General features: G+C 42.4%; 1 protein-coding gene across 1 annotated transcript in view; it reads left to right on the forward strand.

Annotated features, from left to right (window-relative positions):
• The first annotated feature begins 1,874 nt into the window (after nt 1–1,874).
• LOC148014237 (uncharacterized) overlaps nt 1,875–16,341 on the forward strand; it is a 53,599-nt gene continuing 39,132 nt past the window's right edge. Inside the window, exons 1-2 of the mRNA XM_087666536.1 lie at nt 1,875–2,110; nt 2,202–2,311. Of these exons, the coding sequence (XP_087522662.1) occupies nt 1,875–2,110; nt 2,202–2,311 (346 nt within the window). The remainder of the gene's footprint in view (nt 2,111–2,201; nt 2,312–16,341) is intronic.

Here is a 16,341-nt window from a genome sequence, read left to right on the forward strand (position 1 = left end):
CACCGCCACCGTCGTTGTTCGCGAAGGAGAGGAGGAGCCCTCGTTGCAAAGAGAAGCCGCCCACGTTCGCCATATCTCATTGGTGAGTCTCCCTCTCTCTTTCTTTTACTTGTTGAAGGTTTAAATCGTTCTCTTTTGTTTATTTAGGAGAGGAAAAGAAAGAGAAGGAGAGGGAGAGGGAGAGAGAGGGAGAGAAAGAGAGGGAGAGGGAGAGAAAGAGAGTGAGAGTGCATTCTCTCTCTCTCTCTCTCCCTTTTGCTTGTTTAATGTTTAAATTACTTTCTTCTTTGCTTGTTTAGGAGAGGAAACGAGAGAGTAAGAGAGAAAGAGAGGGAAAGGGAGAGGGAAAGGGAAAGAAAGAGAAAGAAAGAGAAAGAGAAATAGAGGGAGAGGGAGAGGGAGGGTGAGGAAATAGGAGAGGGAGAGAAAGAGAAAGAGAGGGAGAAGGAGGGAGAGTGCATTCTCTCTCTCCCTCCCTCTCCCTTTTGCTTGTTTAATGTTTGAATCACTTTATTTTTTGCTTGTTTAGGAGAGGAAATGAGAGAGAAAGAGAGTGAGAGGGAGAGGAAGGGGAAGGAAATGAGAGAGGGATAGAAAGAGAAAGAGAGGGAGAGTGCATTGTATCTCTCCCTCTCCCTTTTGCTTGGAGGATGTTTAAATCACTTTATTTTTTGCTTGTTTAGGAAATGAGAGAGAAAGAGAGATAGAGAGGGAGAGGGAGAAAAAGAGAAAGAGAGGGAGATGGAGAGGGAGAGGGAGAGGGAGAGGGAGAGGGAGAGGGAGAGGGAGGGGGAGGGGAAGGAAATGAGAGAGGGAGAGAAAGAGGGAGGGGGAGGGAGAGGGAGCGAGGGAGCGAGGGAGAGGGAGAGGGAGAAAGAGGGAGAAAGAGGGAGGGAGAGGGAGAGGGAGGAGGAGGGAGGAAATGAGAGAGGGAGAGAAAGAGAACGAGAGGGTGAGGGAGAGGGTGAGAGAAAGAGAGGAAGAGAGGGAGAGGGAGAGGGAGAGGGAGAGGGAGAGGGAGAGGGAAGGGAATGAAATTTAAGATAATATACGTATCGATAATGGTATGCAATGTGCTTTGCATACGGCCACGTACTTCATCAAAATTAACCCAAAATTATTGTTATAGAAGTGGAGATCCCTTAAATTGAGTATAGGATAATTTCTCTCAGGTCTTATGACTATGAGTAGAATTGATTGAAATAAATTTTATTACTATAGTTGTAAAATTTCATAGATGGCGCGCATTAATTTTAAAATGGATTACTTATACTCAAAGCCGAGATATAACAAAAAATTATCTACCGGGACAAACAAATCGTTGAGCATGATACAAGGCCGAGATATAACATCGGAAAATCTCTCGACTACTATATACAATGCAAGGTTTATGGTCAACTTGCAAGTTGACGTACATCTCCAAAAAGCTATCCATTTAAGCCTCGTTTGCTGTAATGTAGATAAGATGGCAAACGAAGAAGGTCCTATTGTTCAAGACCGCGAGTCGTATCTTAATCAGCGTGTCCCATGTCCTTGCTCTCAATGCAAGTTGGCAATTAGACGAAAACGCCGATTGTCTATAGAACACGTACGACGATTTGGCGAGTTTCAACCTGAGATTATTGATCAGGCGATTGCAGATTTTCAGCAAACGGTATTTTCAAGTTAGCATTTTTCATGCATTGTACTCTCAAGCTAATTGAAAACCATACACAATAAGATTGGGTCTTGTTGGCAAATTTTGTGTCCAGGGGGGTGATGTCTCGACCCAAGGGGGAGTGCACCCTTTGCGGCCAATTAGAAGAGTTCGTGGACGTGCGATGGATGGATGGCAGGAGCCAATAGACCACTCGCAAGGCCCATCTATATCGTCAATGCCAGAGGAGACAGACAACCTTCCCGACTTGCCTACAATCTTGGAGCCTGAGATGGAGGCAATGATCGATGCATTGATTCCCATGGATGTTGAGACATCTGACCCGCTTAGAGAGGAAGCATCCATACCATTATATGATGGGTGCCGAGTATCTCGGTTGAAGACATTGCTTGCACTCTTAAGTGTGCAAGCAAAATACGGTTGGAGCGATACGAGTGTGACTGAGTTATTCAGGTACCTTGCATACAGACTTCATTGTTTTTTTTTAAAACAGTATTATTGTAAATATGGATGGATTTTTCAAGGTGTTTTATGATTTTTTCAGGTTATTGAAATATCATATATTGCCACCTGCAAACACCATGCCTGAGTCTCGTGATGATGCACAACATGTTTTACGGAAGCTTGGCATGGACTACAATAACATCCATGCATGTATCAACGACTGCATATTGTTTCGAGATGAATACGAGACTATGGAGACATGTCCAAAGTGTGGTGCTCACAGGTATCGACAGGACTTGCAAGGGCAGACCATCCCTCAAAAAGTCCTCAGACACTTTCCGCTCATCCCCCGCATAAACCACATGTTTCGCACGTCTGCCATGGCAAGCTTGACAACGTGGCATGTGCAGAATAGGTCTACGGATGGAGTGCAACGAATATCAGCAGATTCGCGCGCATGGAGCCACATTGACTCTACCTTCCCAGGCTTTGCGCGAGAGCCAAGGAATCTTTGACTCGGTCTCGCCATGGATGGTGTGAACCCATTCGGTCTGCGCTCGACTTCTTACAGTGTGTGGCCTATAGTGCTTGTCAACTACAACATTCCTCCATGGCTTTCTACGAAGAAAGGACATCTCATCCTTAGCTTGCTCGTCCCGGGCCGCTACAAAGTAAAAAATATGGACGTGTATCTTCGTCCATTAGTCGATGAGCTTAAGATTTTGTGGGAGGAGGGGGTCACGGTGCAAGATATGAGCAGGCGCGATGGTCGGCGGTCAGCCAACATTCGAGCCATTCTCATGTGGACGATGCATGACTTTCCGGGATTGGGAGAGTGCTCAGGTGAGCAGACCTTTGTTCACGCCGGTAATATCTATATTTTATTTCATTCAATCAAGTATTCACTAGGTCGTGGATCGCCTTGCAGGTCTCGTTACCTCAGGTTATCATGCATGTCCATTGTGTGGGCCACAGTTAGACTCTCGAAGGTCACGAACCATGAAGAAGATGGTATATCAAGGACACGCCACTTTCTTGCCGGAGGATCATGAACTCAGGGAAGGTTTTCTTGGACGACCTCCAGCACGTATGAACGCTGCAAGCTGGTACGAGCTGAAAATGGTAAACCCGGAATCACATCCAAATGGAATGCGACGGTTCTCAATTTTCTACGAGTTGCCATATTGGACCCACTTACAGGTCAACCACTTGTTGGATCCCATGCATATTTTCAAAAATGTGGGCAGCTTGCTATGGGACCACATCACAGGAAAGAGAGACACTATAGGGTCACGAATGGATTTAAAGGAGGTAGGTAAGATGGAGGCGCTTTGGCCGCAGTCGAGTGCTGAAGGGGGAGTGCAGCTTCCTCGCGCTCCCTGGGTTTTGTCTACCAAAGAAGAGCGCATTGTGAAGCAAGTAATCAAGTCTATCCGCACTCCGACGGGTATGATGCGTTCTCTCAGGTCCGCATTTTCTAAAGATGACCAAATGTCTGGGCTAAAATCCCATGATTGGCATAAGATATGTCAGGTTTGTGAACAGAATGGATTTTAATTAGCGTGGACATTTTGAAATTTGAAAAGTGACCATTATTCTTAATGCTTTCTCATTTGTGGCAGTTTGTCCTACCGATCGCGATCGCGGGATGCCTAACTCCAGAAATTCGCGGGGCCATTTACAAGCTGTCGACTTTGGTGCAATGGATCTCACAGAAAGAGATTAAGACGTCCTCTATTGAATCCGCAAGGCGGGGAGCAGTTGAGACGGTCTGTCTCTTTGAGAAATACCTGCCCACTAGCATGCTCACGATACAAGTTCACCTTCTTGTGCATCTTGTGGACGAAGTGGAGATTGCCGGACCTGTCCATACGCGATGGATGTTCTTCCTGGAGCGCTTCATGAAAACCCTGAAAGGCTTTGTGCGACAACGAGCTCGTCCGGAAGGTAGCATGGCGGAGGGTTGGTTGGTGTCAGAGGCATTAGTGCATATCTCACAATGGCTACCAACAGTGGAACCAGACAATGAAATGCTATGGACGCTCAAGGACGATGACAGGCTGACTGGAGATGTGGTGGTTGGAAATGGGGTAGAAAAAAGAATGGATGCCTCAATGGAAGAGAAGGTGAATCGCTTTTGTATGTTGCACCATGCCTCCATGGAGACGTGGCTCGCCAAGTACCAGATTGCAAGGCAAGATCGAGAGGAAGCGCGAGCTGAATTCCGACGCAGTACGCGTCACCGACCGATTCGATATCCCGAAGGCATGGAGGAGATGCCGCGGTTTATGTCAACACGATGGTTGCATGGAGCCTTGATCGCAGCATCCATCGAAGGGGCAGAGGTCTCAATGGAGGAGTGGGAGTTCTCGAGGGGATGTAGTCCAAAGGTAATGAGGGGTTTAGAATGTGTCGTATCTGAATTTGTTTGCTACATCTAATTTGAGTGTTTCAATGTGCAGTACAAAATATATAGTGCAGCGTGGTCGCGCGGACGGCATTTTCGGGTGGAGCGTATTGACAAAATGCGCTCCACAATGGACTGTGGTGTCATGGCAAGGTTTGAGCAAGAGAGCCGGCGACGAGCAACGGATCCGAACACGGTTGTGGATGAGATGGAGTATTTTGGGAATTTGCAAAGTATTATTACGGTGGATTACCGTAGCTTCTCCATGATAATATTCGATGTGCAGTGGTTCAAAGTGGTACTTGGAGGAGCTGGCGCAACGGTTTGACGAGGTCCATCTGGATTTCTCGAAATAGATTCCGAAAAAAAATGGATGGATTTGCGCGACACCTTTGTGTTGCCGGCACATTGTGAACAGGTAATCTTCTAGTCATTTGCTTGCTAATTGTAATACGACATGCTTTATGTCACAATGGTTTGAAGACGGTTTGTAAGTGTTTGTGAACAGGTAATCTTCTATCCAAATCCCCGACAACCTCGATGGTGGTATGTTATACCTTCAACTCCTCGAGGTGCGAGAGTATACGATCAAAGCGATGTTCCAGGCATAGATGAAGAATATATGCAAATAGAGGGATCGAAATTACAAGGGGTGGAGGCCACCGCAAGCTTGGAGCCTGCATCGGCTAACAATGATGGAAATACAGAAGTCGTAGAATTTTTTGAGAACGAGGCAGACTCGTTCTTTTGTGGTGACATGTCTATCGACCTTCCAGTGTATGCAGAGTTATGTCAGGAGATTAACATGGGACCATAGAATACTTCATTCTTGGAGAATTGTATTACTCAATTCATTGTTTAGATCTTCCATAAAGGTAGATAAGATATGCATTTTAAGATGGATTTTTCAAAAATGATTTATATTAATGCGCTTTGTATAGTTTCAATTGATTATTCTATCATTATTTTTTATCTCTGCAGGTATCGATATTTTCAGGATGAGTCGAGGGATGAGCGATGAGGAGTTTCAGGAGATGATGGCACGTATGTCTCCAGATCAGCTCGCGAGATTCAGAGAGATAGCAGATCAGGAGCTGTCTCGTTCTTCGTCAGGGCGCTCTGCTAGATCAGCTTCAGTGCGATCAGATGCTTCAGCTTCGAGCAGACGATCTCGACGCTCGCGACTTGGGCCAGAGGGAGGGACTACGACTGCAGGAGGATCAGGGGGGTGCTGTTGTGGAGACACGGACGCGGTGTCTCCGTCTCGTCGTTCAGCTAGAGCTCGGTCACCTCCAGGATTTGTCACACCTGTGGGGACGTCCACTCCAGTTACTCCGGCTTTTGCGCAGCCGTCGGCAGATGTCACGCCTTTTGGTGGCACTCCTTTTGGTGGCACCCCCTCTGGTGGCACTCCTTTTGGTGGCACCCCCTCTGGTGGCACCCCTTTCAGTGGCACTCCGGGAGAGGGTACCCCCGTCGGTACACCGGATGTTCAGGGGTCTCCTGGATATGCCCAGGAGCATGGACGGAGATGGGAGAGGGCCCATACGAGGCACACTCCTAGGGATTATGGATACCTAGTGGATGGCAGGTCAGGAGCTATCATCATGAATGATGAGGGAAGGAGGGTGATGGCTCGCATGAGGGAGTTGTGCCAACAAGTTTTTCGGCACAACGTCCTGGATCATTGGAGGAACATACCGGAGGGGAGCAAGGAGTACATAGTAGCATCCTTGCACGAGGAGTTCCCGGTGCCAGCCGCAGTGGATAGATTCTCTACGGGCTGGATGATGGATTGCATGCGTGCATACATGTCACATAGACGATCCGACGCACGCAAGGCAATCAAGAGTGGGGCTCCAAAGCCCGAGTGGTTAGATGCAGAGGACTGGCGCCGACTGAGGGAGGAGGCTACAAATTCGCCAGGACGTTGGAGTCAGCAGCGGGAGGCGGCGAGGGCACGAATCGAGGCCGGATCGGTACATCATCTTGGGAGTGGCGGCCACAGGACATATTTGGAGGACTTTGTAAGTTTCTCTTTTGTTTTGCTTATTTGTTTTTTTGAGATATTATTTGTACTGACAATCATGTTTCTAACAGTTAGCATTTTGTTTTCTTTGCAGCACTCCATTACAAATCGTGATCCGCAAGGCCTTGAGACTCAATATGCAGAGAGGCACGGTCTCAGATCATTGATCGACCGATTGTACAGACGCGGCGGCCCAGTAAGTCTCTCATCTTTCATGTCCGTAGTTACCATGAGATATTTGAATGCATTATTGTATGGTGGATTGATATGTTGTTTCTTTTTCTGCAGAATCCGTTTGATGCTCCTTTGCAGAGGGACGAGCTTTCGGGGAACAACGATTTGTAGCTCGCCCTCGGATCCTTAGCGCTCACATACCTTTAGTTTTTAGTCGCCCGATCTATGTAGACATTTTCTATGTATTAGTGATATTGTTTTATGATTGTACCAATCGCATTTTATGCGATATCATGTATTTATTTCATCTATCAGTTTTATGATTTCAGTATAGATTCTTTTTGTTTGCAAACGCTTTGTATGCAGCAGTGCAGAAACTATTTTGTATGGCTCTCATACAGCACACAGGCTGCCTTGCCACAAAATTTTTTTTTTCTCTGTTACCGTCGCTATTTGCGTCGCAAATTTACTGCAGGCGTCGCTATTGTCGTCGCTATCAGCGTCGCAAACTGTCTGTAACCGTCGCTATATGCGTCGCTATTTGCGTCGCTATATGCGTCGCATTTGCGACGCATATAGCGACGCAAATAGCGACGCATATAGCGACGCAAATAGCGACGATTCCATGGCGTCGTCAATAACGACGCTTTTTGCGACGACGGGGGCAAATTTTGTTGTTTGTATTTTCGTCGCTTTAAACGTCGCTATAAGGTCTATATCTTGTAGTGTATGTGGGTCCATCCATAAAGGTTTTAGAGGAGTTACCTCCCATGGATGAAGATGGTCTTATCATTTATGAGCTTGAAAAGTTTATTGGCAAAAGAGAAAAGATTTTAAGGAATCGTTCACTGTTGGAGTACCTTATTAAATGGAGGGGTTTGCCCATGGAGGAGTCTACTTGGAAACCGTCATCATACCTTCATTCTTTTTCATGGCTTTTGCAGGAAACAGAGTAATATCTAAATATGATAGCTTGCTGTCTTAAATTTTTGTCATAAAAATAATTGCTCTATGGCCATCAAAATGGGGTTTTTATGGCATGGTTGGATACTAGGGATTGTCCTCTACATTTCTATAGCTCAACCATGATGATTGGACATTCTTTCTTCAAGTTATGGCCATTCTTGTGCAGCAGCCTATTTTGGACAATTTCCAATAGTATATTCAAATTTCATACCTATACTTCATTGATATATGAGATTTTATTTAGCTTGGAGTTTCATTTAGCACATGGATTCATCACTTACAAGGTATTCTTGTAATCTTCCTTTATCAATTTTCCCCATTCCAGCTTTGAGGACAAAGCTCTCTTAGGCTGGGATGGCTTGTAATAAAGCATACATGCTTAGCGTAAATGCCTTAGTCTAGGATAAGTATAAAAGGTGGAGGTGTAACATGTGTAGCATCTTTTTGCCATTCTACAAACATATCTTGTTTGAGGTCTCAACCTCCCACCTTCTAAGAAGGTGAATACTCTTGGCCACCATAGCTTGTTGCAGCCTCTCATGATGTGATTCTCAACCAATATTGGTAATACCATTTCTTGCCAAGCTGCCTTGGCTATGGCTTCCTGGCATTTTATCTCTATTTCTTGTATTTTCAGTTTAAAAGCTTGCTGTGGAATTTAGCTTTATTACAAAAACCTGCAATGAATTAAAGATCTACTGGAAGGGCCTGCCGATCCTTGATCCAAATTTTTACTGAATTTTTTAGCCTTGTAATGTCTATCCTAAATGTATTTATCATAAGCTTGTAAACTCCTCATATAGCCTTGTACTACACCCTTTGTAAGGCCCCTGCCTACAGCCTTTGGATGTCCATCATGTTTTATGGTACCCACACTTAGCCTTTTCTGCGACAGCCTCTAGTGTTTTGCCATGTTTATGGTGTGCCCACACTTTACATGTGTTGCTTTCACTAAAGCCTATACACACTTTGTACTTTCTAGTTGTGATTGAGGAGGGGTGTTGAGATATTTGCAATCACACCTAATGTAGCCTCTTGAGGCAATTTGGGCTTAAGACATGCAGGTTGCAGGAATCCCATATGCACAGAGGGAAAATTGTACCCATCCAACAACTATAAAGCATTGTACTTGACTACCATTTTTTATATGAATGAATACATGATGATGCTTTTCTTTTATCAGTTAGTGTCAGTCTTGTACTTGTCAGTCTAGTACACAAGATTGTGTTTATGAGTCCAAGCTTCAATCTTGCAACCTAATTCACTTGTGTAACAGTCAAGTCCAGTGTCTCTATCATCATGAGTTCATTCTTCTTATTACATCCACAATAGCTACGTTGCCATGTCCTGGATCCCACACATCTTTAACATATATGGTAAAGGTACTTGGGGGTGTTGAGTCCACTTTTTTTAAGGATGCTGTTGGTCATGCTCATTGGGATGCAACAATGGATGAGGAGATGGCTACATTAGAAGCTAATAAGACTTAGGATTTGGTACCCTTGCCTAAGGGAAATAAAGATATTGATTGTAAGTGGATTTTCAAAATCAAGGATAATGCAAATGGTTTGATTTAGCAGGTATAAGACTAGACTAGTTGCAAAAGCTATGCTCAAACATATGGCATAGATTATGAAGAGACTTTTAGCCTAGTTACTAGGATGGAAACTATTAGATGTGTGATTGATTTGGTAGTAGTGAGAGGTTGAAATTTATAGAAATGGATGTTATAAATGCATTCTTGCATGGAAGATTGCAAGAAGATGTGTATATGGAGGAGCTAGTAGGTTATGAGGTTAGAGCATCCCACATATGTGTGCAGGTTAAAGAAAGTGCTCTATAGGCTAAAGCAAGCACCAAGAGCATGGTCCGACAAGATTAGAGAGTATCTTGTCAACATTGGCTTTTATGTTTTTGATGCTAACCACTCACTCTATGTGAGAAAGGGAGATGCATGCTTGGTCATAATAGTCATCTATGTGGATGACTTGATTATTACAGGTGATAGTGGCAGTGGGATTGTTGAAATTAAGGAATTTTTGAAGAAGAAGTTTGAGATGAGAAATTGGGTGAGCCGATGTACTTTCTTGGCATTAAGGTGATGAGATGTGATGATGGCATATGGCTATCCCAAAGACAATATGGCTTGGATATGTTATCCAAGTATGGTATGACAACATGTAAGCCTCTTTCAGTACCATTAGAGCAAAATGTGAAGTTGAGTGCTGATGTTGGGGATGAGATAGAATACGCTACTATGTTAGGAGGATAGTATGGAGTCTGATTTACAAGACTATCACAAGGCCAAGACTTGAGCTATGTTGTTGGCCTTGTCAGTTAGTTTATGTAGATGCCTAGAAAGCCTCATTTGGATGCAATTAGACACATATTGAGGTATGTTAAGTTCACTTTACATTATGGACTTTTTTATGAGGCAAGTAAGAATGTACATGAATTTGGATACATAGATGGAGATTGGACTAGTAGCATGCTAGATGGAAGATTTACCAGTGGACTCATGTTTTCCCTTAGTAGTGTAGCAGTTACATGGAGTAGCAAAAAGCAACCTGCCATTGCTTTATCGAGTACAAATGTTGAGCATAGAGGTGCTACTATAGCAGCATGTGAGGTGGTACAACTCTAAAATTTATTGGGTGATTTGGATATGCAGTGAGATGGTCCAGTTGTCATTCATTGTGACAACATGAGAAGCATGCATCTAGTTAGGAACCCAGTGCTCCATGCTAGGACCAAACACATTGAGGTGCACTACCACTTTGTGAGAGAAAAGGTACTTGTAGGAGAGATTAACTTGGTATATGTCAACACACAGGATCATATAGCTAAGATTTTCACAAGGTCATTGGATGTAGAGAAGCTTCAAAAGTTTTGAAGCTTGCTTGGAGTTGTAGAGATACAATTGAGCTTGAGGGGGAGTGTTGAGATGGAAGCTCAATATGTGCGGACATTAATGATGGACTGAATAGCTAGATGGGTCTAAACATCTACACTTAGCACATCGGTGGTGAGTATGATCCTCACATGGCCACTAACTTATCACTTATTATATTTTGTTTGTTGTACCTACCTACAATTGGCATATTTATAGCACCAATCAATTAGTATAGTCAGATATGCATTGCTTGACTTAGTAGGCTACTTTTCTTTATGTTGTGACTTATCTATACTTTTTGTACATTTTATTGTATGTGGAAGAAGAAGAAGAAACCAACAAGAAAACTTTTTGGCCTCCGTCTCTCTTCTTGTGTTCATGAGTGAGCTTTCTCTTGTGTGTATGGTGTGTGTTTGGCGCAGTAGCTCAAGCAAGTCCCCCCACCACACGATTCTTGACACCTTCATTACAAATTATATTAGATCAATAGTCTTTGATCCTTTTTTTTTTCCTTTTGTTCATATTTGGTGTCATTTTCCCTCATGAAATTCTATTTCAGACAAGCACAAGAGGTATAAGTGTAGAGATGGAGTATTATAAGGATTAGATCACCTTCTATATAAGTAGGAAATACCACATTTGGAGAAATTTTCAACAAGGTCATTTTAGCAAGTTATCACTTAGTTTTAGGCTTTTTTTACAGGCTACCACTCAGTTTTAGGAATTTTGCAACCAATTTGGTAAAAGAGGACCTTATTGGACTACTCATGGTTGCTTTTGAAAGCAAGCTTCTTCTTCCTTCTTCCCTCAAGCTTTCATGGAGAACTCACCAATATCTCTCTTCCTATACATCCATGGCAAAAATACATGGTCTAGTTTGATTCTTCTCGTCATTTCAAGCAAGATCATAACTATTCTTGAAGGTAAAAGCATCATGTGATCTATAATAGCACTAAAGAGCTCTTGACTTGTCTTCATAGGTTGTTCTTTACAAACTAAGCTTTAGGTCTATTACCATAGTGTGTCCATGGAGAGTTTGGATAATTCATTCGCACATCTCTCTTTTCTACCCAAAGAACTTTCCACAACAACTTAGAAATGCTACAACCACATGATAGATAAAGGTACAACCTTTTGCATGTATGTTCACAAGATGAGTATACAGGTGAGGATCCCTATCTTGGAGTATACTTGAGACTTTATTCAACTCTATCAATGGATGTATGTTCTCAAGGTGACTATACAAGTGAGGATCCCTAGCTTTGAGTATACTTGAGACTTTATTCAACTCTATCAATGCATATATATCTTATCCAATCTGTTGGGACTAAATGCACGACAATCAAGACATTGGATGGCCTCCTATTATTTTAGAAGATGTAACTTACTTTAGTGAAAATATCTCACCTTGTCTCTCAACACTCCAATCTAATTGAGCACACATCCTTCTCTCCAAAACAAGAAAGAAAGAACACAAGACTAGCTTTGAGGTATAGTGAACTCGCCTATCTTACCTTTCCCTATTATAGCCAAAAATCTTAAAGACTATGTGATCCAAACAATACAATCCAATGCTGTTACTCCTTCACATCCACCACCAAGCACACCAACGAGTTGAGAAGCTAGTAGATAAGAAGAAGATGATGGCATAGAGCCTCATCTTCCCTCAATCCCTCCCTCAACATACCTCTCAGACACACTCTCTCCCATTCACTCTCAACAATGGAGGCAAGATTGTAAAATAGAAGAAGAGAATAGAAAGCTTCAATAGTTGCATTGATACAGCTTGCACATCATAGATGCACTAAAATGATAAATATAATTGAGACCTCCCATGCTTATATAGACCAATATTAAGGTTAGGGTTATGTGACTTCTCTAGGGTGGCACTCCATTTTCACTTTAGGATTCACACCCCACTTTATGTGTTAGGGTTTGTGTCCCCATGAATTAGGGTTTGCACCCTCATTCAGGTGTCCTACCCACTTTGTGGCATCTAGGCTAGTAATTTGTTAAAGCATGCTTTGTCCTTAACCTAAATAGATCTAGCCTATGCTATTCTAGTCACAAATCTACATGCACAATTGTGATGCTATGCATCCACTCATGAAAAACCTAGAAAGAAGGACATAACTAGATGTTTTGAGTAGCCAAAGTTAGCATCAATATCTATATGTTTTGGTTTGTCTAGCAAGGTAATTTGTACATATATTTTTTATGCTTGATTTATTTCCATCAATTGGGTTCGAGTTAGGAATGCCACATAATGATGAACATGGAAGATTCAAATTCCATAATCTAGGCAATGTATTGGAAACTTGCATGTGATTGAGGAAAAGCCATGATTATGTGGATTTAAAGGAGTGGTGATTAAAATGCCAAAGGAGTTGGGGTAAAATGTTGAAATACTTGTTGCACCTTGTTGGAGGGTATTTCATGCTTACATACTCATTGATTGCTAGGATATACTTGGCAATGAAGCTTACTTGAAGAATTTGATTTCGCTTGAAGAATGAGGTAATGCAAATAAGATAAAGTTGTGCCTAGCTTGAAGAATAAGAGAAGAAAGGAGTAAATCATGAGTTTTATGCATGTATGCCTATTTGCAAATGAGGGTGGGTAATATGTGTAGTTTTGTCATACATGATAACTAGTTTGGACAAGGAGAAGAGGAAAAAGGGAGCATGCTTTTTGGTGTATTATGCCATCTTTAGGAAGCACTCCATATATGGGGGGAAATCATGCAATGAGTATTCTTGACATTTGTTTTTTTGGAAGATAAGGAGGAAACACCATCTTTGGAATTAACCCACCAACATGTAGGGATTTTCGGAACTGAATTTGGGTGTCAGACGCAGTCGAGACACGGGGAATCGAATAGTGCCAAAGGAAAAAATGGCCAAGGTTTTAAACAATTTGGGCATGGACCTTTGGGGGGACCAATGGGCCCCCTTTTTAAAAATCATGATATTAGGAGGGGGGGGGGACTGTTAGAATATCAAGCTCCTGCTACTCTTCAGTCAGTCTATCTTTATGTATGTGATTGACATTAGCTGGATACAACTGTACATGTGTGTGACATTCAATAAGTTGGTGTAGTCAGTGACTTAACCACAGTTAGTATTGGTTAGTCATACCTATGTGTGTAAGTCTCTTTTAGTTAGGATGATGGAAAAATAATGAAATAAGAACAACAATGAGCTGAGGCTCATCTTCCACTCCACTCTGCCTCTCTCACTCTCTTACAACATGGTATCTTGAATGCGTGAAGCGTGAAGGCTTGGCAGTGGCCATTTGACATCAAGACATTAGATCTGAAGAAAATGTCATCAAAGGAGACTGCGCATGCAGCCCGTTTTTTGCAGAAGCTATATCTTGCTACATAAATGGTTTTTGGAGAAACGGACATCTTCACATGACCGTTTTGACGTGGTCTACAACTTTGCAGAAGAAAGTTTTTTGAAATTCCTCACAGATTTTGAGATATTTAGCACAAACGTATGCAAACTAGTTGTTTACTGTAGTAAACAGCAGGTGATTCCAGGGCACTGGTAGCTTTCATCCTAACAATGTATATGCCCTTATTATCATGCATTTGAGCATGATATTGGAGTGTTAAATGCTCAATTTTGGAGCTTATTTGCATGCTAGAAACAGTGAACTGGTTGATGTCCTGAATTTGGAAACAATATACCTACAGGGTTGAAGTATCTGTGATGCTTATTTGCTACTGACAAATGCTTGGATCATACCACTTGAGTGGTAGATGCTTTTTGGGATATTATGACTATTGAAAGTCCAAACTTTGGACTAATTTGTTGCTGGTTATACCAAGGTATTGACTGCTTATTGTTTACAAGAAGGATTTCTATCATCTTCACTTGACATACATGCAATATATTCTGATCGATTGGACATATATCAACTCCTGCATAGAGTGGCAATTGAATGAGATGTTTTGGGGCTGTTTTGAGGTCTAAATACTCTTGTTTTAACAGAGAAAATACTGCTGCTTATAGCAGTGGATTGGCTATATTTGGTACTGCTACTTGCATATAGTACAAACATTGATACTTGTATGGACATAGTTTGTTGCTGGATGTTTTGCCACTACCATAGAATGTTTTGAACTGATTTGAGCTTGGTTTATGCTCAGTTGACTGTGTTTTCTCATTGTTGGAATACAATTTATAGCAAGCAGGTTGTCAAGGAAACTGTCCTGAATTGTAGGAAGCTGTCCTGAATAGTAGGAAACTAGTCCTGAACTGTAGGAAAATGAGTCAGATACTTACAGGTTGTATACAAACACCATAATGGGGAATATGGGAATTTTCCACAAGTTTGGGACATGTGGTCAAAACTTTGGATTTCCCATAACTTGAAGACCATTTCTCCAAAATGAGCCTTTTATGGCTCTTTAGATCCCATTTTTCATGCGCTTTCCAATGACAGGTCACATGATAGGGTTTTGAGAAACTTACAGACATGTTATCTATGCCCCTCTTTTTTAGTTTTCAAAAATGGGAATTGGGAGATTCCCAAATTTACTAATATGGTGTTTACATCATTGAATACCTAAGCTGCAACTATGGAAAATGCTCAATGCACTGACAATATCACTCAAATAATGGGAGAAAAGCTAGACAACAAAAATTTTGCTTTATGGAAGTTCCGTATGAAGAATTTTTTGGTTGGTAGAGGTTATTGGGACTTATGCACAGGTGATGAGACTGAACCTGAAATGCATGAAAGGAATCTAACAAATGATCAGAAAAGGGCTTATAAGCTATGGACTGAGAGAGCATGCAAGGTGTTACATTGGTTTTCCTTATGTATACCAGATGCTATGGTTATACAGATTACTGGATGAAGTTCTCCAAAGGATGCATGTGACATACTCATGAAGAATTATGGAAATGTAACACATGTAAGAAAGATTCAGCCAAAGCAACAGTTCAATAACATGTCTAGGAATGGCAGAAGCATTCAGGCCTACACTATAGAGATCAAGAACATAGCAGATCAACTTGCCACCATTGGATCTTCAATGTCTGAGGATGATACGATTACAATGACATTGAATTTTTTATTTAGAAAGCCTAACCGACTCCATGACGCACTTCCTCGTGGAATTCTCCTCTGTCCCGATCCCACTTTCATAACTGTGTGTAATTACCTTAGGCTCCTTAAGCTCCTACTCAAGCAAGATCCTGCACTACAAGAAAACGGCTTGTCTCCCCTCTTTTTTGATCCCAATGCTATTGATAGCTGCGCTATGGCCCGCTTAATGATGAGAGCTAGCCTACTACCTTCCTTTTGCCTAGCTCTCCTAGAGGATATGAGTAACAGCCAATTCATTAGGTGTAATCACCCCTTCCTATCCACCACCTCTCTCCACGTCCGCATGAACCTGAAAGGGTACATGTAGAGCCACCAATTTTTACACAAATCCATCCGCCCTCCTTCCCCCCCTCATTTTGATGATGAGAATTAGACTTGACTGTCATACTCCTGATATAATACTATCCCTAAATGTATTAAAAAAAAAGAGAAAAGAAAAGCACGATCATTGCACCTAGGGGTCCTTAAGTTAGGCGTGTCTGGTGGCTTCGGTTGGCTGGCTCCGCTCCTACCCCTAGCTCTTTTTGCTCCCCCACGTCACGCTTAGGGCACATCAAGGGTAGGACACCCTAGGGAGGTGACACTCACATATAGTTAGACCCGTCACCCTAAGCCACTGGCACCGCACCCCCTTGGCACAAATGGGGTCC

The sequence above is a fragment of the Lygodium microphyllum genome, chromosome 25 (genome assembly GCF_053477565.2).
Source record: "Lygodium microphyllum isolate KBCC chromosome 25, Lygodium_microphyllum_v1.1.10, whole genome shotgun sequence".
NCBI classification, from domain to species: Eukaryota; Viridiplantae; Streptophyta; class Polypodiopsida; order Schizaeales; family Lygodiaceae; genus Lygodium; species Lygodium microphyllum.